Genomic DNA, 23,677 nt, shown 5'->3' on the forward strand with positions numbered 1-23,677 from the left:
AATGGGAATCCTAATAAAGTAGAATATGCTCCCCAAAAAAACAAAACAAAACAAAAACAAAAACCAGCAGGTAGTCCCTTCTCACCAGAAAGAGAAAGGCATTTAATAAATGATGTAAACCTAACAATGCCATACACAGTGAATTATAAGGAATGACTATAAACTTTCCACAAATAAAATTATTTCTAGAACTCTAAGTAAAACCAAAACAATGCATTTCTTCTGTGTTTAAAATGCAGAACATACTACTGTTACCTTCCCAGCTGAAAATTCACACCTAGAAAGTACAGCAGTTTGTGCCAGCCAGGGAAGAAAAAATAAATGCTTCGGTACAGATGAATTCAAGTATAATATGATGATATAGGTATCCTTGTTCTAACATATTCTGGCAACAACCACACCCTCCTCTGTTTATGTATGAGTCATGGGGTGGGTTGAGATACGGATCAGGCATGTCTTGCATCATGGATCACCCTCAGCCTTCCCATCACGAGGGGCTACTTATTCATTTAGACCACAGCTTACCTGGTGACAAAGCTCTTCCCATTGTCTTTGCAGAAGCTCCACGCGTTCCTTCAGCATGGAGATGTCCTCAGCACTGAGGTAGACAGCCAGGGCATCCCTCACCAGCATCAACTCTGTCAGGTCATCTGTCCACCTCCCAACTGCGTTTTCCAGTTCCTACAGTGAGACAAGCATCCATGAACACCCACAACATCTACCTTCAATCCTTTGAGGGGTCTTTGGTGACCTGTCTCACCGGGATTTCCTTGATATAAACTCTTTCTGAACACCACACTCAAGATCCTTATTTGCATCCTACATAACTTGAAAGCCTGCCACTTTCTTCTGAAAAAAAATGTCCCTGCTGAAACTTTCCACCATATACGTAGTCTTTCTAGGATGGTGGTGGTGGGGTTGTTAGTTTGTTTGTTTTTGCTTTTGACTTTTCCAAATCCAAGTTTGTCACTTTAATGGCCTTCTTTATTCTAAATATGTCTCATTCTACAATCCTGAGACCATAAATATACCTAAACTGATTACCAAACCACCCACTAGTTTTGTCCTGTTCCTGATCACACTAGTGAAATATTTAAAAGAAAAATTTCCTAACTTGAACTTCATTTTTGAATGCTGAGTTGACCTATTCTGTGATATATCCTTATCATGAAATATCAATTTGTCACAGTTTTTCCTGTATTCAAAATAACTCACTAAGTACACATTCTGTAGGATCAGAGATTTATTGAAGTTCTTGATGATAGACCTGTCCTTTGGGAGCATTGTTTAAGGAAATTCAATGTGAACGAGCAGAGGTTTCCTTCCATGCTTGGACAGGTTCTGCCATTTGTGTCACTCTCCCTCTCTGCCAGCCATTGTTTTCAGGTTCCAGCTCATTTAGTGTATGAATGGAGAATTTCATACCACTTCTCCTCTGCCTTTCCTGTCTCTTCACACCAGAGACAAGTTTCTAAAGGCAAGAGTAATTAACGGCACTATCTGAGGCTACCTTTCCAGGCAATTTCAGCAAACAAGGTTTTAGCCTGAAATTTTCTGGTAATTGCTTTGTTTTGCTGTGGAGGGTGATTTGGGAAAGAACATAATGGCGCTGTATGGAAATACATTCTCCCAGTCTCCAAGTTCAAAAGCAGAATGCTTTTCCAAGTGTTTGGGGAGATGAGAATGGGGTCTCAAAATAAGAATGACTGGCCAAAAGACCAAGCTATCTAGGTTAATACATATCCAGCATTCTGTCTGTACCTTTCGAACAGATTACATTGCTATACAAGTGTAAGGACCTTACTGCTGTATTATCTATCAAGCCCTATCTTCCTCACAACTCGAACATCACATTTAACACTTGCCTATAATCCCAGAATTACTCTAAAGTCTGGGGCATGGGGATTCTATGAGTTTGAGGGCAGCCTGGGTTCAACAGTTAAACCCTCTCTAAAATCAAATCAGGCCAAACACAAGGAAAAGAAAACACGCACGCACACACACACACACACACACACACACACACACAAGCACACTCAGGCACACTCCACACACACATATGCACACAAGTAACACTACCATCCGAACCCAAGTCCACTGGTTTAGACTCTGCCCATTCGCTAAGGCAGTGTGGCTAAAATACAGTCTCTAACTTTAGACAAATCTGTCAATTATTAATGTGAAACATTAATGGTATTCTAGAATCTTCCATATTCTCATCTAGCATAAAGGAAATAATGATGCTCCCATGGGCTTGTGCCATGCCACGTGAGATACAACTGGTATATGGTGTTTTGGGGTGTGTGACCTGGTATTAGACCACACCCATTCCATCAGATGATTCATTTAGTAAATTAACAATATAAGTTTAAAATTAGCTCCTTTTAGTGTTCATAGTCTTCACATAGTTTTCTTCTGAGGCAGGGACTTGTTATGTCTCCCAGGTTTGAACTCAGGGTCTTCCTGTCTTAGATTCTTAATGCCACCACATCAGCCAACCTTCACATGCATCTTAGGGTAATATACAGAGATGGATATTCTATTCATCATCTTTGGTGCACTGTAAATCACCTTTTAATTTCCATGAGTGTCTCTTATATCTTTTTAGCCAGGATTATCAGAAAGCAGTAATGTAAGCATGACTGAGCACACACAGGGAAAGAAAAGCATTTGTGAAGTTACTTTTGATGCAATCAGCATATGACTCAGTGCTGGCCCAGCACTCAACTTGGCTACACCGTGTGCACAAATCTTACAGCCACTAAGTCAGATCATGCTGGTCTTCGTGACCTTGTCGACCAGGGCGTGGTCTCTGTTACTGCTGATTGCTTCCCAGGACAATTAGGGGAGGTGATCACAACTAAGATTGGAAGTGGCGGCCATAGTCCTTAAGTGGCTCTACCCTGAAGGATTTAAGGATTGGGTGACTTCTTGCTTTGATAGATATCAGCTATTTTTTTTTCTTCCTGTACAGAGGGACCTAGCAGGTAGGGTATGCTCCTCTGCCACAGTCCACAGATTTTTCAAGATGTCAACCCTGTCCTTCTTTCCATCAAATAGACTTTCATTAGAATGATTCCCCAGTGGGGGTGTTTCAGAAAGACAGCTATTTATTGTTCTTGACTCAGCCTTTAAATATTTTTTATGTTGTGTCTTAAACTTTTCATTCCCTTCCTCTAAGTCACCCATAAACTGCAGCTGCATTAAATCAGCAAAACAAGTCTCTCGTCAAAGTGCAGGCTACCCTAACGGGCTCTCCCAGGCCCTCACACACTCATGGGCTCCCTTGGGAGTCTCGCTGAGATATGACCTCACAGGCAGAAGTACGTGACGAAGGCAATGCAGACAGTCTCCATCCAGTTACTGTACCTTACACCGCATCTGCTCTGCATGAAGTTCCTCATGGTGGTCAGGTAGAGGCTGAGATAACCTCTTTTTGAACATTCGGAGCTTCTCCAGAGAATTGGCTATCCCTCTCTCACATTTTTCCCAGTCCTATCAATAGAGGAGAAATAAATTGTATACATTTTTCTTTTTTTGGTGAGAAATTGCAAAACTATAAAATGAAAATAAATATTTGCTTTAATTGCCAGGGATATAATTATACCAGTGAATTGTGGGAAGGCAGGTCCACACTCACTGCCATTTTGAACATCATCATGTCTTTATCATCATAAGAGTTCAGTTCAACTTGACTCTGTGACTCTTTGGCTGTTTGTCTCTATGAAGCATGTGGTAATACACTTTTCTTGAGAAAATGGAAGTAAATTCTACAGTTGTGGAAGAATTAATGTCAGCAATGGCTATCAGGGCACCAAGCAAGCACAATATCCAAAGAATGTTTAACTTTGGATATTTAAACATGGAGTCCGAATCAAACACTGGGCAGAGTGGGAAAGTCATCTCGTTCCTGTCTCTCTCCCTATTCACACACAAGAGCCCTGAGTATCTACTTGCTCCCAAATGTACCACGGGGCTGTAACGCAATGAGACAAAACGCATCTTTTTGGAATCCAAACAAGCAGGAGTAAGAGAAAGACAGAATGTAAAGATGATATAATCTTAACTCTGATTCGCTCTAGGCATAGTATGAACCACCCACATTTGGTGTGCAAGCACACAAGAACCGCAGGTATTACAGACATGGTGTCTGTCTGGCTTCCCTTGGCTTGTGCTGAAATATGTCTGGAAGAGTTATGTGTTAACCCTGAAACACCTACTCAGCAGGAACTGGAAGAAATATCTGTCTCGTGACACATGCTGTGACACTGACGCAGGATATGTGGCCGAGAATGACAGCCTCGTGCATGTTGGATACCTGATTGAAGTCAAGGAAAATTATGCCTGGTGTCTGCCCATTTGGAAACGTGACACACCAAACTGGTAACAGGGGCTGCCTCTTGGGAATGGCAGCCAACTTGGGAAGGTGCTACAAGGGTGATTTCAACATACCACAACTACTACCTCAAGTTTTTAATGGCACATTTATTTTTTGTCTAATTCTTAAACTAAAATTTAAAAAAGGAATGTGAGAGGAACCATGCTGAGTGTTGATTTTGTTTTGTTTTTTATAGAGCGCTACTTGTAAGTTAATTATCATCAGGTATCTTAGTAGATGTCAGATAGCATTCAGTTAAGTAAATACCCTGTTTTGTCTAATTCTCCCATATGGGTTGTATTGTCCACTCCTGGTCACCATGCTCCCAGTACCCTCCCGAGCAGCAGCTCAGTGGTCATTCTCCACCTAATGCATTACTGAACTCTAAAGACAATGGGTTTAACAGGCAGAATTACCTACACGGTACCTAAGTCTGGTTCTCTTTCCTTCCCTATCTTCCTTTGTCCCCTGTCTTCTCTCGCCTCAGCTTTTCCTATTTTTTTCCCTAACAGGTTCTTATTAACAACCCACAGGTAATATTACTCCAGACATGTTTACCAAAAAAATTTGCAAGTGCAAGCTTAGTTCTTTTGTTCTGTGAGAGTTTGAAACCAGATTCTCATTTCTCTTGAAACTTCCCTCATAGAGCTACAGAGCAGCAGAGCAGCACCTCCTCCCTAGTCAGCACCAACAGAGGCACCCTGTAAGCCAAACTAGGAAGGCTTTGGTCTTTGAAGCTCAATTTCCCTTCATTTTACGATATTCTGTGGTACTTTTGGTTGCCAGTGCTCAGTACTGTAGAAATGATTTGTAAGCAAACAATCCCGTCTGCTTTGACGTAACAATTAAATCAGCACAAATCAGTCCCAAAGCTGTCAGCGGAGCCTGTGCAGTGTCAGGTCTGACACTGAGGAGGCCACGCCTCGGGACAAAATTGACATTAGAGAGCAGGAAAAACATAACGATTTTGGGCATACATACCCAGAGCATTAGGCTAACAGCTAAAGACAGAGAATTATTATAGCATTGGTGTAAAGCTACATTAAAATAAGGTCGAGCAAACGTGGAACAAGGCTTCCTTAGGCAAACAGAATGTAATATATGATTCAAAATTAAAAAAAAAAAAAATCCTGACAAGAGAAGAATAGGGGACTCTTCTTTCCAAAGGTGACTTGTATGGTGAAGCCACCATTGAGCCTTTTTTTTTTTTCTGCATGAATGATAAGGAACTAGCTTCAGGTATTCTTCTGCAAACTGTCTATCAGAATGAATGTTTTATACACACCAACTGACAGATGAGACAAACAAACCCAGTGACTCAGATGCCACACATTCTTATTTATGTCTTGGGACTATCTCCAAAAACCACATCATGAATTATGATACATACATACATGAATTATATATGTATGTATATATGTATGTATGTGTATATATATATATACATATATATATATATACACATACACTATATATACATTATATATATGTGTGTGTGTGTGTGTGTGTGTGTGTGTGTGTGTGTGTGTGTGTGTGTAACATAATCACCGCAGTCTCAGCAGAGTGAGTTACAATGATTTAAATCCTTGCCTGACACGGGGATGACGTCAAATGAGTCAGGCATATTATGTTACCAGTGAATTGCTCTGTAAGCAAAGAGTGGTACTTAATACATGTCAGTGACATTCTTGCTAGGCTGTTTCCTATTCAGAAGGTCATATATATTGCATAAGATTCCCAACATAAACCCAATGGGTGTGAAAAAAAAAATATATATCTTTGCTTTTTTTCGAGACAGGGTTTCTCTGTATAGCCCTGGCTGTTCTGGAACTCACTTTGTAGACCAGGCTGGCCTTGAACTCAGAAATCCACCTGCCTCTACCTCCCAAGTGCTGGGATTAAAGGCGTGCGCCACCACGACTAGCTTGGGTGTGAATATTTGAAACAATAAATCTACTCAATTACTGTGAGTTATCTCCCTCCATCTAAAATGATGGTACACTGTACTTACAATCAGGAAGAATTGGTGATTTTCAATGTATATAAAATTCAACATTTCTTGGGTACAATTTTTTTAAGTGTTAATGACATCAAGAATGGCAACTACTGAGCGGTCGCCATCTTGGTCCGGGACCCTCCGAACTTAGGAAATTAGTCTGAACAGGTGAGAGGGTGCGCCAGAGAACCTGACAGCCTCTGGAACAGGCAGAAGCACAGAGGCGCTGAGGCAGCACCCTGTGTGGGCCGGGGACAGCCGGCCACCTTCCGGACCGGAGGACAGGTGCCCGCCCGGCTGGGGAGGCGACCTAAGCCACAGCAGCAGCGGTCGCCATCTTGGTCCGGGACCCTCCGAACTTAGGAAATTAGTCTGAACAGGTGAGAGGGTGCGCCAGAGAACCTGACAGCTTCTGGAACAGGCGGAAGCACAGAGGCGCTGAGGCAGCACCCTTTGTGGGCCGGGGACAGCCGGCCACCGTCCGGACCGAAGGACAGGTGCCCGCCCAGCTGGGGAGGCGGCCTAAGCCACAGCAGCAGCGGTCGCCATCTTGGTCCGAGACCCGCTGAACTTAGGAAATTAGTCTGAACAGGTGAGAGGGTGCGCCAGAGAACCTGACAGCTTCTGGAACAGGCAGAAGCACAGAGGGGCTGAGGCAGCACCCTGTGTGGGCCGGGGACAGCCGGCCACCTTCCGGACCGGAGGACAGGTGCCCGCCCGGCTGGGGAGGCGGCCTAAGCCACAGCAGCAGCGGTCGCCATCTTGGTCCGAGACCCGCCGAACTTAGGAAATTAGTCTGAACAGGTGAGAGGGTGCGCCAGAGAACCTGACAGCTTCTGGAACAGGCAGAAGCACAGAGGCGCTGAGGCAGCACCCTGTGTGGGCCGGGGACAGCCGGCCACCTTCCGGACCGGAGGACAGGTGCCCGCCCGGCTGGGGAGGCGGCCTAAGCCACAGCAGCAGCGGTCGCCATCTTGGTCCCGGGACTCCAAGGAACTTAGGAATTTAGTCTGCTTAGGTGAGAGTCTGTACCACCTGGGAACTGCCAAAGCAACACAGTGTCTGAGAAAGGTCCTGTTTTGGGCCTTCTTCTTCGGCCAGGAGGAGGTCCAAATACAAGATATCTGCGCACCTTCCCTGTAAGAGAGCTTGCCAGCAGAGAGTGCTCTGAGCACTGAAACTCAGAGGAGAGAATCTGTCTCCCAGGTCTGCTGATAGACGGTAACAGAATCACCAGAAGAACAATCTCTAAACAGAGTCAACTATAACTACTAACTCCAGAGATTACCAGATGGCGAAAGGTAAACGGAGGAATCTTACTAACAGGAACCAAGACCACTCACCATCACCAGAACCCAGCACACCCACTTCGCCCAGTCCAGGGAACCCCAACACACCTGAGAACCTAGACCTAGATTTAAAAGCATATCTCATGATGATGGTAGAGGACATCAAGAAGGACTTTAATAAATCACTTAAAGAAATACAGGAGAACACTGCTAAAGAGTTACAAGTCCTTAAAGAAAAACAGGAAAACACAATCAAACAGGTAGAAGTCCTTACAGAAAAAGAGGAAAAAACATACAAACAGGTGATGGAAATGAACAAAACCATACTAGACCTAAAAAGGGAAGTAGACACAATAAAGAAAACTCAAAGCGAGGCAACACTAGAGATAGAAACCCTAGGAAAGAAATCTGGAACCATAGATTTGAGCATCAGCAACAGAATACAAGAGATGGAAGAGAGAATCTCAGGTGCAGAAGATTCCATAGAGAACATCGGCACAACAATCAAAGAAAATGGAAAATGCAAAAAGATCCTAACTCAAAATATCCAGGAAATCCAGGACACAATAAGAAGACCAAACGTACGGATAATAGGAGTGGATGAGAATGAAGATTTTCAACTCAAAGGTCCAGCAAACATCTTCAACAAAATTATTGAAGAAAACTTCCCAAATCTAAAGAATGAGATGCATATGAACATACAAGAAGCCTACAGAACTCCAAATAGACTGGACCAGAAAAGAAATTCCTCCCGACACATAATAATCAGAACATCAAATGCACTAAATAAAGATAGAATACTAAAAGCAGTAAGGGAAAAAGGTCAAGTAACATATAAAGGCAAGCCTATCAGAATTACACCAGATTTTTCACCAGAGACTATGAAAGCCAGAAGAGCCTGGACAGATGTTATACAGACACTAAGAGAACACAAACTGCAGCCCAGGCTACTATACCCAGCCAAACTCTCAATTATCATAGAGGGAGAAACCAAAGTATTCCACGACAAAACCAAATTCACGCATTATCTCTCCACGAATCCAGCCCTTCAAAGGATAATAACAGAAAAAAACCAATACAAGAACGGGAACAACGCCCTAGAAAAAACAAGAAGGTAATCCCTCAACAAACCTAAAAGAAGACAGCCACAAGAACAGAATGCCACCTTTAACAACTAAAATAACAGGAAGCAACAATTACTTTTCCTTAATATCTCTTAACATCAATGGTCTCAACTCGCCAATAAAAAGACATAGACTAACAAACTGGCTACACAAACAAGACCCAACATTTTGCTGCTTACAGGAAACTCATCTCAGAGAAAAAGATAGACACTACCTCAGAATGAAAGGCTGGAAAACAATTTTCCAAGCAAATGGTATGAAGAAACAAGCAGGAGTAGCCATCCTAATATCTGATAAGATTGACTTCCAACCCAAAGTCATCAAAAAAGACAAGGAGGGACACTTCATTCTCATCAAAGGTAAAATCCTCCAAGAGGAACTCTCAATTCTGAATATCTATGCTCCAAATACAAGAGCAGCCACATTCACTAAAGAAACTTTAGTAAAGCTCAAAGCACACATTGCACCTCACACAATAATAGTGGGAGACTTCAACACACCACTTTCACCAATGGACAGATCATGGAAACAGAAACTAAACAGGGACACACTGAAACTAACAGAAGTGATGAAACAAATGGATCTGACAGATATCTACAGAACATTTTATCCTAAAACAAAAGGATATACCTTCTTCTCAGCACCTCATGGTACCTTCTCCAAAATTGACCACATAATAGGTCACAAATCAGGCCTCAACAGATTCAAAAATATTGAAATTGTCCCATGTATCCTATCAGATCACCATGCACTAAGGCTGATCTTCAATAACAAAATAAATAACAGAAAGCCAACATTCACATGGAAACTGAACAACACTCTTCTCAATGATACCTTGGTCAAGGAAGGAATAAAGAAAGAAATTAAAGACTTTTTAGAGTTTAATGAAAATGAAGCCACAACGTACCCAAACCTTTGGGACACAATGAAAGCATTTCTAAGAGGGAAACTCATAGCTATGAGTGCCTTCAAGAAAAAACGGGAGAGAGCACATACTAGCAGCTTGACAACACATCTAAAAGCTCTAGAAAAAAAGGAAGCAAATTCACCCAAGAGGAGTAGACGGCAGGAAATAATCAAACTCAGGGGTGAAATCAACCAAGTGGAAACAAGAAGAACTATTCAAAGAATTAACCAAACGAGGAGTTGGTTCTTTGAGAAAATCAACAAGATAGATAAACCCTTAGCTACACTCACTAAAGGGCACAGGGACAAAATCCTAATTAACAAAATCAGAAATGAAAAGGGAGACATAACAACAGATCCTGAAGAAATCCAAAACACCATCAGATCCTTCTACAAAAGGCTATACTCAACAAAACTGGAAAACCTGGACGAAATGGACAAATTTCTGGACAGATACCAGGTACCAAAGTTGAATCAGGATCAAGTTGACCTTCTAAACAGTCCCATATCCCCTAAAGAAATAGAAGCAGTTATTAATAGTCTCCCAGCCAAAAAAAGCCCAGGACCAGACGGGTTTAGTGCAGAGTTCTATCAGACCTTCAAAGAAGATCTAACTCCAGTTCTGCACAAACTTTTTCACAAGATAGAAGTAGAAGGTATTCTACCCAACTCATTTTATGAAGCCACTATTACTCTGATACCTAAACCACAGAAAGATCCAACAAAGATAGAGAACTTCAGACCAATTTCTCTTATGAACATCGATGCAAAAATTCTTAATAAAATTCTCGCTAACCGAATCCAAGAACACATTAAAGCAATCATCCATCCTGACCAAGTAGGTTTTATTCCAGGGATGCAGGGATGGTTTAATATACGAAAATCCATCAATGTAATCCATTATATAAACAAACTCAAAGACAAAAACCACATGATCATCTCGTTAGATGCAGAAAAAGCATTTGACAAGATCCAACACCCATTCATGATAAAAGTTCTGGAAAGATCAGGAATTCAAGGCCAATACCTAAACATGATAAAAGCAATCTACAGCAAACCAGTAGCCAACATCAAAGTAAATGGAGAGAAGCTGGAAGCAATCCCACTAAAATCAGGGACTAGACAAGGCTGCCCACTTTCTCCCTACCTTTTCAACATAGTACTTGAAGTATTAGCCAGAGCAATTCGACAACAAAAGGAGATCAAGGGGATACAAATTGGAAAAGAGGAAGTCAAAATATCACTTTTTGCAGATGATATGATAGTATATATAAGTGACCCTAAAAATTCCAACAGAGAACTCCTAAACCTGATAAACAGCTTCAGTGAAGTAGCTGGATATAAAATTAACTCAAACAAGTCAATGGCCTTTCTCTACACAAAGAATAAACAGGCTGAGAAAGAAATTAGGGAAACAACACCCTTCTCAATAGCCACAAATAATATAAAATATCTCGGTGTGACTCTAACGAAGGAAGTGAAAGATCTGTATGATAAAAACTTCAAGTCCCTGAAGAAAGAAATTAAAGAAGATCTCAGAAGATGGAAAGATCTCCCATGCTCATGGATTGGCAGGACCAACATTGTAAAAATGGCTATCTTGCCAAAAGCAATCTACAGATTCAATGCAATCCCCATTAAAATTCCAACTCAATTCTTCAACGAATTAGAAGGAGCAATTTGCAAATTCATCTGGAATAACAAAAAACCGAGGATAGCAAAAACTCTTCTCAAGGATAAAAGAACCTCTGGTGGAATCACCATGCCTGACCTAAAGCTTTACTACAGAGCAATTGTGATAAAAACTGCATGGTACTGGTATAGAGACAGACAAGTGGACCAATGGAATAGAATTGAAGACCCAGAAATGAACCCACACACCTATGGTCACTTGATCTTCGACAAGGGAGCCAAAACCATCCAGTGGAAGAAAGACAGCATTTTCAACAATTGGTGCTGGCACAACTGGTTGTTATCATGTAGAAGAATGCGAATCGATCCATACTTATCTCCTTGTACTAAGGTCAAATCTAAGTGGATCAAGGAACTTCACATAAAACCAGAGACACTGAAACTTATAGAGGAGAAAGTGGGGAAAAGCCTTGAAGATATGGGCACAGGGGAAAAATTCCTGAACAGAACAGCAATGGCTTGTGCTGTAAGATCGAGAATTGACAAATGGGACCTAATGAAACTCCAAAGTTTCTGCAAGGCAAAAGACACTGTCTATAAGACAAAAAGACCACCAACAGACTGGGAAAGGATCTTTACCTATCCTAAATCAGATAGGGGACTAATATCCAACATATATAAAGAACTCAAGAAGGTGGACCTCAGAAAATCAAATAACCCCCTTAAAAAATGGGGCTCAGAACTGAACAAAGAATTCTCACCTGAGGAATACCGAATGGCAGAGAAGCACCTGAAAAAATGTTCAACATCCTTAATCATCAGGGAAATGCAAATCAAAACAACCCTGAGATTCCACCTCACACCAGTGAGAATGGCTAAGATCAAAAATTCAGGTGACAGCAGATGCTGGCGAGGATGTGGAGAAAGAGGAACACTCCTCCATTGTTGGTGGGATTGCAGGCTTGTACAACCACTCTGGAAATCAGTCTGGCGGTTCCTCAGAAAATTGGACATAGTACTACCGGAGGATCCAGCAATACCCCTCCTGGGCATATATCCAGAAGAAGCCCCAACTGGTAAGAAGGACACATGCTCCACTATGTTCATAGCAGCCTTATTTATAATAGCCAGAAACTGGAAAGAACCCAGATGCCCCTCAACAGAGGAATGGATACAGAAAATGTGGTACATCTACACAATGGAGTACTACTCAGCTATTAAAAAGAATGAATTTATGAAATTCCTAGCCAAATGGATGGACCTGGAGAGCATCATCCTGAGTGAGGTAACACAATCACAAAGGAACTCACACAATATGTACTCACTGATAAGTGGATACTAGCCCAAAACCTAGGATACCCACGATATAAGATACAATTTCCTAAACACATGAAACTCAAGAAAAATGAAGACTGAAGTGTGGACACTAGGCCCCTCCTTAGAAGTGGGAACAAAACACCCATGGAAGGAGTTACAGAAACAAAGTATGGAGCTGAGATGAAAGGATGGACCAGGTAGAGACTGCCATATCCAGGGATCCACCCCATAATCAGCTTCCAAATGCTGACACCATTGCATACACTAGCAAGATTTTACTGAAAGGACCCAGACGTAGCTGTCTCTTGTGAGACTATGCCGGGGCCTAGCAAACACAGAAGTGGATGCTCACAGTCAGCTAATGGATGGATCACAGGGCTCCCAATGGAGGAGCTAGAGAAAGTACCCAAGGAGCTAAAGGGATCTTCAACCCTATAGGTGGAACAACATTATGAACTAACCAGTACCCCTGAGCTCTTGACTCTAGCTGCATATGTATCAAAAGATGGCCTAGTCGGCCATCACTGGAAAGAGAGGCCCATTGGACACGCAGACTTTGTGTGCCCCGGTACAGGGGAACGCCAGGGCCAAAGGGGGGGAGTGGGTGGGTAGGGGAGTGGGGGTGGGTGGGTAAGGGGGACTTTTGGTATAGCATTGGAAATGTAAATGAGCTAAATACCTAATAAAAAATGGAAAAAAAAAAAAAAAAGAATGGCAACTACTGCCGTTCAAGTGTCACTCATGATTTCCTGGCATCCTTTTGACAAATCTTCACAATAGTCATAGAGATGAGTTACAATCACACCCACTCTGAAGAAAAGGAAAACGCTATAGTGGTTTTCAACACAGCCTAATCTGAACTTAGGGCACTTGTTTATTTTGTTTTGTTTTGTTTTTCATTTTTTATGAGCACATATTAATTATATAAGGTCATGAGTTTCCTCATTGTTGATATATTTATAACTGGACTGAAGACAAATTATAGCTAGTGTGGACATGAGAGACAGGTGCTCATTATGGGCAATGTGGATAAATCTCAGTGCCTTCAGGTTCACTGTGCCTATGGTCAACAAAAAGGCCTAAGATGCCTCTTGGAGACTTTCGGCCAATGGCAGCCTGCTTAGATAAACCAAGGCAAATAAAGAGACTCATTCTGGGTTAGCCTTTTCCCCAGCTATAAAATATGAGATATTGATCTTTAAAACCGTCTAGCGTCTACAATTTAAGGAATGGGATCTGCTCTTTGAGTTTCTGGCCGGCTTTCTGTCACATGCTTCAAGGCACTGCATTGGCCATTAATCAGAATGAATCACCTAGACAGCCTTATTAGAGTTTAAATTACTCTGTTAGGGGGTTTTCCTGAAAGATGAAGAGGTGAAAATTGGGAAACTTTTCCAGTTCATGCAAGATAGGACAGAGTCTTAAATAAAACAGAGGAGAAGCACTGGAGGGGGCTGCTCAAGGATCTATAATGATGTGCATCGTGATGAAACAATAGGCAGAAACAGCACAGCTCCTAAGAGGGGATTCTACACTGCACTTACTTTCAACAGAAAAGCCAGCTTTTTCTTCTGCTCCTCCAGATGCATGCTGGCTGCCTTCCACTTCTCTTGGATGTCTGTGAGCTCAGCCTGCAGGGCGGCCTCGGCGCCACTGTCGGCAGAGAGCAGGAGCTGCTTGCCAGCCTCCACTGTCAGGATGTAGCTCCCTTGCTGGCGCAGGAACACCTTCTCTTTGAACTGAAAGGGAACAGATCCTTTTATTTTTTAGTCTTCTCTTTACTGGTTCACCCATTATAATCACATTTAGATAACCTTATGAATTGGCATACATACTTCACATGCTTGTGTCCAGAAAGGACATCTTAAATTAATCAAGTGGAAATGAATGGGAAGTAAAATTTCGACATAATATGAACTCTGCTTGTAAGACAAATGCTCAGAAATCACAGGGTGGCATGGGTGCACACAGTAGGTCTCTCAAAGTGGTCAAAGCTCAATGAGTCTTGAAAGGCATGTAACTGTAATCAGATTAAAATGAGATGAATGTGATCAGAAAAAGGATGTCCTCCTAACCAGGAGCAAGGAGGGATGTGCTGACCTTATAAGATAAAGAGGATTAATTCAGAAAACACAACGGACTTTTCCATGGCTGGAGTATGAAGTGCATGTGGCAGAATGGTGCTGACAGCTTGCAAGGGAGTTTTTGTACATTATTTTATTTTATGCATGTGAATACCTTGTTTTCATGCATCTCTGTACACTGTGTGCATGCAGTGCCTGAAGAGACTACAAAGAGGGTATCAGGTGCCCTGGAACCAATGTTATTGGTGATGGCAGCTGCTGTGTAGGTGCTGGGAATCAAGTGGAATCAAACTCGAGTCCTTCAAAAGAGTGGTCAGTGTTCCTAAGTGCTGACCCCTCTCACAATCACACTTTGTTTTTTCCTTTTCAGACAGTGCATTGGTATGTAACTCATTCTAGTCTTGGACTTGCGATCATCTTGTCTTAACATCCTAAGTACTGGAATTACAGAACTATGCTACCACACCTAGGGATCTGGCTTTCACACCATTAGAGCAGGGGAGTGATGTGTCTGATTATAGCAAAAATATTCACTGGATGGGTAAAAGGTACAATGAAGAAGGCATGCACCGTATATGATGAGACAGGTTAGACTACTGTTTACCAAGGCAGGGACTCCTGATATTCTGGTCGCAGGGATGGGCATTCAAGGTCGACTGAATACAAGAAGTGAGTGGCAATGAGAAAGATAATTGTGGGATAACTCCTGAGATTGTGGATCAATAGATCAGAAAGTGGTTAGAACATTTCTTCTGATTAGGGATCTAAAGTGTGGAGATAGTCTGGTCCAGAGGTCATTGGCTCTATGCACACATATATAAGTCTTAAAGGTGGTTGCACATTTGAATCATAACCTTAGTAACTGAATGTGGACAGAAGATCCCAGTTAGTCCCTTCTCTATTGGGAGTGGGTTGGTTGAGGCCATATGACTTTTCTTGAGGAAACTGGGAGGAAGGAAGAGCCAGATTTGTCCTTTAAAGGAAGAAAGGCTATAAACATATGCAGATAGGCTAACAAGGCTGGGGCGAGTGAGGTTATGTGATTAAATCTCCCTGACCAACACCAGGTTGTCTTTCCATCCAAGCTGGACTGTAAGGAACTGCTCTGGGCCTTGGTGAACAAAGTAGAGGGATCTTTGGCATGGCTTCAAATTGCTCTACTCTCTTCCTTTCCACAGGAGCTTTGTAATGCAATCACTTTGTGCATCTCAGTTGAATATTAAGAATGTCTGTTTTGATTTTCAGACCACTTCAGAGTCCATGTGAAACCCCGAGGCCAAGGTCAAACACAGTGGACCTGCAGAAGAGGCACATGGACCTGTTCTTGCATCTTACCTGAACTTCATCAAAGAGCATCCTCACTTGTTGCAGTGGTACTGGGATGTTCCCGAGACCACTCAGGGGCAGATGAGACACCTCAGCCAACCATTTACGGAGCTTCTCTGCCATTTCCCTATAGCGTTGCCACTGGCGAATCTGGCTGTCAATGATCCCCCTTCTCTGTTGGGCCCTTCGAATCACTCCCTGCCACTGGTTACTGAGGAGCGTCAACTTCAGGCTGAACTCTTCCCTGGTGAAGAAACAATTAGATGGGAGGGGGGTACCAAATTCATAGTCTTGGGTATTGTCATAGGATCAGCCAGTATATATTTTCCATAAATGGTCAAATTAGCCATGGTCTGTTTGCTGAGTTGTAAGTAATTTTTAAAGGTAGATTACCAGTCTATAAATGGTGTATGTTTTCATATCTCAGAACAGAAAAAAATCAAATCTAGGGCGATTATCCTATACTCCTTCCTAAATATCCTAAGTATGTATATGTCTGGCACTGTCTCACAGGCCTGTGACAGTCTTTTGTGTCTTACAACAGGACATCACGTGACAAGAAACCCCAGCTAGAATCACATGCCATTTTGGAAAATCAAAATCAAGCCACTTACATTACATTAAATTAAAAGCTTTGGTTTATTTTCCCTTTAAAAAATATACTTCATATACATTCTTAATATTCTTCTACAAGTGACGACTCCAGTCTCAAGCATATTATTATGAGACATCATCCCTTGTATATTTTAGGTAAATTTCAGATTTTTCTAAAAGAAAAACTAACTTTAGTCAACACAATATATATATGAAGGTTGTTCAGACAGAGTAAATTTAACTTGAATCTTCTCCAATTCCAACTGAGGTGTTGCAGTGTTTGAACACATTCTTCCTAGTTTCCATTCTAAAAAGTATTGGCATTGTTTATAAAGTTTTATTTAATATGCAAACTGTAACACAGACGTGGTGTTTAAGAAGAATGTGTCAAGCATCAAATGGGATGAGTTTCTCGGCAGATTTTAGGGCTAATCATAAATGTAACCTCTCCTGATACTTCTAACACCTATACTATGCTCTCTAGAGCTCATTACTATTCTAGACCTCTACACTATGTGAGATGACTGTAAAGTTTGAATTTACAACCAAATGTGCCATATCTTCTAAAAAATACTGAATAACTGAATTGGAACAAATTCTACAATAAATGCCAATTAATCACTATAAAATATTAAAAGTACTGGGTAAAAAAACCACCCACGTAATTTCTTATGCTCAGTTTAAAAATGAATTCCCTAGGGCAATGGGCAGATTCTGATGGTCACATGAGCTCGTGAACAGAAATTCTGGTCTGTAACTCACAGGCATGTGTCATAGTAGAATCTATCACAGTAGGATCCAAGCACAGGCAACTAGACTCATGACATGTCCTTTAAAGGATACCTGTCACCTCAGAAAATGTGTGACCCCCAAGTTCTGATAACAGTAGAGAGCATGAAGAAATGCATCAGGTCCCAAGAATAACATAGACATTAGTACTAAAATCCGGAGTCCTGTCTTTACTATGTAAACTGCCCCAACCTGTCTGCCCTTGCTGAGCTACTGAAAATGACTCTTCCTGGTGCTGAAGCTGAAGTTTGAAGAACATAACCCCATAAATTGACATTTATAACCTAAGTCCTTCTTGTCTGGTACCCTCCTGGCACCCATGGACTCAGGTCCAATTTGTCTTTTTTTTTTTTCACTAGCAACTCTCAAAATTCTTTATTTAGTTCCAACTCTCCCATTTTCATCTCTTTTGTGTTTTTTTCCCCCTCCTAAATGTTAGCATTTAAATTTTAATAGATGTTGGCTGGAATGGGAATTTCTAACTTTATTTTACTTAATGACTTGAATGTTTATAATACTGCTAAAGAGCTGGCTATGGGATGATAAAGCAAAAGATTAAAAAAGGTAATTACATTTGAATTTGGTTTATTTAGAGAGTCTTAAATTCCCAGTAATGGTCACATTTAAGTTTGGCTTGCTTAGAATAGAGTAAGTACAGCCTCACATATTATTGTTCCAATCTTAACCATACAAATCTTTCATGAACTTCTTATAAAATAACCACTGGAGGCTTAAATTGCTTCTAGATTGCTAATTATAAAATGATTTATTTTTTAATGTTTAAAAACACACCATTAGTTGCAATCACAATTACTGGTCCTGAGTACGAGAAACATATACATAGGGACTAAAGCCAATTCCCCAAATATAAACATGGAAACTAGATTACATGAATACCGTTTCGAGGAAAGGTAGACACACGAAGCTGTCAACTCCCATGTTGGGAGTGAAGCTAGAATTTCACATCTATGTTTTAAATAAAGAGTTTGTTTGTTGGGATGTAGAACTGAGATTTCACATTTAACACAGTATGGCTTGAGGGAGCAAATGATCTTCTCACACAGAGATATGCTCTGGGGGAATGGGCTAAAATAAGGCCAGTCCTGGCCACAGAGCACCCTTAACATCAGGCCTGGTCTTGCTCCCTTTTACTTATGCGACCTTGCTCCAATCAGTTCCTGTGTGCATCTAGAGTTTTCTATCTCTCCATCAGAGTCAGACAAGTGATACCACTGCCCCTTTTAGGACTAAGATTTTAGTCGGTGCAGGGAGATATTCGTAGCAACTGTTCAGTGACCATCGCTGCAATCCCGTTCTGATCTATTCACTAACTCCAGCCCCTACAGACTAGCGAAGGTTGGCTAGGTGATTTCCAATTACCCTACGCCCTTCATATCACATAATAGCATCCTCTGCAAAGATTCAATGCTCACTCATTGCAGAGACTCAGACAAGCCTTTCCTCCAATTACTGAGGCCCCGTGATGATACAATTGCCTTAGGAAGATTGGATCTATGTCCTCTAATCTCTCATTAAAAAGAAAATGACTAATTTACTGGGGAAACTTTCTTCATAATAATTTATAAAAGATCCTACCTATCATCAACTTGACCTTGTTCTAGAAGATTCTGCCCATCAACAATGATGGAGTGGAGGATCTGCTGGCGGCTGAACATCTCGGCTTGAAAAAGCTATAATTTGAAAAAGAAAGACACACTTTTAAGTCCCTAATTTTTTTTTCTGATAACTTACTCACAGTTTGTTTTTAGCAGGGCTATGAAAAACATATTCTGTCCCATCTGCAGTGTGGGAGTAATTTTTTTTTAATTACCAATTAGGATAAACTTAAAGACAAAGTTTTAGTTTGGGTTTTTAATTAGATGACAAACATAGCTGTATTCTCCCCCCCTTATTCATTAAAAATTAACCTAATAAGTTGATGAGTTTGCAATTTGTACTCTGCTTTTTCTTAAAGCTCACTGTTTTTCAATGTAGTCCAGCAAGTAAAATCATCTCATGTGCATTAAAAAAGTAAATAACAAAAGCCTGCAAGGATTCAAGTGTGGCTCAGTGATAAAAAGCAGTGGTTTGGTATGTATGAGGCCCTAGGTTCAATTCTCACTAGATTGAAAACAAGGAAAGCTGAAATAACAAAATGCTCCATAGAGATATTGATATTTCTAATTCTCTCCTCTGTCTGTTAGTATTGCTTATTTTGAGATGGCTTTTCACCAACGTGGCCAGATTGACTTTCAACTGCAAGGCATGTGTGACCCTCCTGTCGAAATCTCCTGGGAGGCTGGGACTGCTACACAACACTGTTCCCACCTGCCTCTGCCTCCGAGTTATGGGACTAAAGGCATGAGCCACCATACCCAGTCAACCTGTCTCCTTATCTATAAGTCTCTATACTTCAATACATGATCATGACAATGAACATAGCCCTCTAAACAGTAACAGAGAGCCAAACCACATTTTAATTTAAAAATATTAAAATTGACAGACAAAAGAAGAAAGAGGACCTAACATATATTTGACTAGATCGAAATCCACTATGGACATCTTTCAAAGATCAGGCTGGTCTTGAACTTGCCCCAGTCTTCCTGTCTCTGATTCTTAAGTGCTAGGATTAGCTTGGCTGATGCCTGGCTAAGCCCTAAGTTTTAAAAATTTGTTTAAAATTTTTGTTAGCTTGTGTGTGTTTGTGTGTGTGTGTGTGTGTGTGTGTGGTCTATGAGCGCAGAAGCACTCATATGCAGGAATCAATTCTCTCTTTCCACCACACGCATATTGGGGATGAGACTCAGGGCATCAGGATCGGGAGCAGGCTCCTGTACCCACTGAGCCATAGCCTGAGCCGCTAAAAGTTTCCATTAGCTCAAAAGTTGCCCAAGTCACTTACCTCATGTGCTCTTTGCTGCTCCAAAAGATGCTGGTAATTGCCTGAGATCTCCACTGCCAACTTGTGCTCTGTCTGAACCAGAAATTCCATCCATGTCTCACACTTTTCCAAGAAAGTCTGGTGCTGAAGCAAGAATGACTGCAACTTGCTGACAGATGACAGACAAGGGAGAAGGGTTATGTGGTCGCCTTTGTATCTTCCAATTACAGAATTAGATTCAGTGTTCTCTGCCTCAGTTCTGGTCAGACCACTACAAAGACTTCATGTGGAGTGGAAATGCTTTAAAATCCTCACTCATCAACATTTACATTGTTACCTTTTGAATGCTTCAAACTGTACCTACCCCATGATTATACTCTCATTTGAAAAAAATTTTTATGATTAAGACAAGGGTTGCATTTTTAAATAAGAGAAATTATAACTTAAGTTTTCTACTGGAAAACATTTTGTTAGTATTGGAAAGTTCTAGAATTTACACATAGATGTGTGTGTGTGTGTGTATGTATATATATATATTTTTTACACATATATGCATATATGCACATATATGCACAAATTCATGGTCTCCTGGTATTTTTGGTTGTATGGTTTGAATGTGTTCACTTCAAAATTCTTGCATTAAAAATTAAAGGTCAATATACCTATGTTTCATAGGTGGGAATTTCAAAAGCTTATTCGGCCCTGCAGCCCTCCCTCCTGTGAGGTCCTCCCCTCTTGTGCTTTGGCTTTCTTTCATGGGAAAAGGCTGTTTCTCTCCTCCGGAGGCCTTGGGGAGCAAGAAGAAACCAGCTCTCACTAGACAACAAAACCTTCTGGCACTTTAACCTTGAACTTCCCACAGTCTGTGGCTGTAAGACATTAGACTCATTTTTTCTTCTTCTGTTTGCTGTTTTGTTTTTGAGGCAGGGTCTGGTGTAGCCCAGGTAGATCTTGAACTAGCCACAGACCTTTCATTTGCTGGGATTACAGGCATTTGTCAGTACACTCTGCTTATGTGGATGAAGGTAGCTAGGGACTGAATGGGTGGTGGTGGTGGTGGTGACCCCTGTTTCACAAGCATTCTACCATTGAGCTACATCCCCAGCCTTGAGGAAATACTCCCCCTCCCCAGTCTGTGGTACTGTTGTCAGAGCACCAGGAAACACACAGAAACTGCTGGAGTGATTAAGACGCCTCACCTGAATCTTTCTGTGGTCTGAGAAGAGGTCAGAGACCAATGGCGGTTCAGGTTCTGCATCCTCTTGATCTCCTTGTCATTTAAGGGTAACCGGTACCCCAACTCATTGAGACGGTCTAAATCAGGAGCCAAGCTGCTGAACTTTAGCATCTGTCCCTGTCAGTGACATTGAGAAGTAAGTTCAACCCCATGTCAAGAAAGCAGAGGTTTTTTTTTTCTTTACTTCAAACCATGCATATCAGGAAGATTGTGTGGCCTTTGGTCTATGGAGTCCCTCAAGGCCACACACATGCCCCAGAGGAAGACTTGTGCAGATCCCCACAGCTTGCCTTGCGGAGGTTACTTCGAACCCATTATCCTTTGAAGGACAGAAGCTTACGTGTAATAACTCATTTACAGGATTGGTTTACTCTTCATGGAAGAGAAGGAGGATAAAATTATGCCGATGACTGAAAGTTTCATTAAATACTCATTAAACTTAATTGATTTATGTTAATCAGCTCCGTTATTATTCAATAGCAACTGCAGTACAGCTCTTGGCATGAATAAACATTGTCATAATAGGGACAGAAGGAATCACTCCTTTTATCCTGAAGACAAGTCCCTTGAGGTAAGTATCACGGCAGTGCCCTCTCTGATGCTGAAGGAGGGAAGAGAGGGCAATATGTCAGTCAGTGGGTCTAGGTGTAGACCCAGGTGCAAGAAGCTTCCCAGTTCAACCAGGCTTTGAAAACTACTACATGTACATCAGTTTTATATTCTTGATCCCAACCTCCAAGTTGAGAAGCCCCAGCCCAATGGCAGCCAGGAGTTGTAACAAAGTGAAGTTCTATCTCCTGTGGTGATCTTTGTCTCCATCTAGTAAGCCAGCTACAGGAAACAGAATGTGTCAGTCTACTTTGATGTTCTTTCTCTCTCTCCCTACTCCATCTCCACCTTCTTTTCCCCTCCCTTCCTCTTTTTGCATATGTGTACATGTATGACCATGTGTGCATCTGTATGCATGTGTATATGTGTGTGTGCAAGTGTGTCTGTGTGCATGTATGTATGTGAACACGTATCTGTGTGTCTGCCTGTGTGCATGTGTGTGAACATGTGTGTGAGCATATGTGTGTACATGTGTATGTGTGTGTGTCTGCATGCATGTGAATGTTTGTGTGTGTACATGTATGTGTGCGTGTGCATGAGTGTATGCTTTCATTGCATGCTCTTTGAAGGGCTCATGATCTCTAAGGAAGCAAATCTTCCTGATCATGGGAACCAAATGCCTAAGTACTAGATGATGGAATTTCCATAGCTAGACATCCACAAAGCTAATGTGACATGATACTTCTCCTTATGCCCGACAGAGAGGATGTCACGGCTCCCACTCCCCCAGACCTAGCTGAATGTCATGATAAACCATGGAACAGAATTGTATCCCTCATAAAAGTGGAAAGTCTGACCCTTGATAAAGATGGCAGACTTCTTAAGACAGTCCCATTGAGCAAAATGGTCATGCATTCACTGGCTTTGTAGAATAGGGAGCCACCGAGGACGAGAATCCAGAAAGCAGAAAGCTTATGTGCATATACTGGAAGTAGGGCGGCTTCCAGTGGTTGGAGAAGTATATGGATGCTGATGCAAGAAGGGGAGCTTAGGACCAGGAGATGACCGACAGCCTTGGTCTACAGTGATGCTCTTTATCTTAAGAGCACAGGAACTCACTGAAGAATTTTGTGCAAGTTTCTATGTGTGTGTCCCTGTGTGCAGGGATACATGCATGTGTGTGCAAATATATGTGTGCATGTGTGTGTATACATTGAAGCCAGAAGTCAGTCAACATCAAGAGTTGTCTTCATTCTCTCACTGTACCTAAAGCTCACCAAGTTAACAAGATGAGCTGACCAGCAAGTCCCAGAAATCCTTCTGTCTCAGCTGCATGGGTATCAGAATTAAAGGCACATGATGGAATGGCCAGCTTTTTACATGTGTTTTAGACATCTGTGCTAAGGTCCTTATGCTTACATGGCAAGCATTTACCTAAAGATTGAGCCATCTCCCCAGTTCCACATGGAGGATTTTAAGCAAAAGGATAAATGATAAAAATTTTGTAAGCCTACTGCATTATTAATTTTAAGTTTATTAAATATTTAAAATGATTGATGATTCACTAATTTTTTT

The 23,677-nt window shown here is 41.5% G+C and overlaps 1 protein-coding gene across 22 annotated transcripts in view; it reads right to left on the bottom strand.

The window, feature by feature from the left end:
* Syne1 (spectrin repeat containing, nuclear envelope 1) overlaps positions 1 to 23,677 on the bottom strand; it is a 530,501-nt gene that overhangs the window by 63,107 nt on the left and 443,717 nt on the right. For all 22 annotated transcript variants that reach the window (NM_001347732.1, NM_001347711.1, NM_001079686.1 and 19 more), the window contains 7 exons: positions 21,516 to 21,670; positions 20,338 to 20,485; positions 19,032 to 19,126; positions 16,062 to 16,296; positions 14,187 to 14,381; positions 3,370 to 3,495; positions 526 to 681 (listed from right to left, as the gene is read on the bottom strand). In NM_001347732.1, the coding sequence (NP_001334661.1) occupies positions 526 to 681; positions 3,370 to 3,495; positions 14,187 to 14,381; positions 16,062 to 16,296; positions 19,032 to 19,126; positions 20,338 to 20,485; positions 21,516 to 21,670 (1,110 nt within the window). The remainder of the gene's footprint in view (positions 1 to 525; positions 682 to 3,369; positions 3,496 to 14,186; positions 14,382 to 16,061; positions 16,297 to 19,031; positions 19,127 to 20,337; positions 20,486 to 21,515; positions 21,671 to 23,677) is intronic.

Source organism: Mus musculus, chromosome 10 (assembly GCF_000001635.26).
Source record: "Mus musculus strain C57BL/6J chromosome 10, GRCm38.p6 C57BL/6J".
In the NCBI taxonomy this organism is placed as follows: domain Eukaryota; kingdom Metazoa; phylum Chordata; class Mammalia; order Rodentia; family Muridae; genus Mus; species Mus musculus.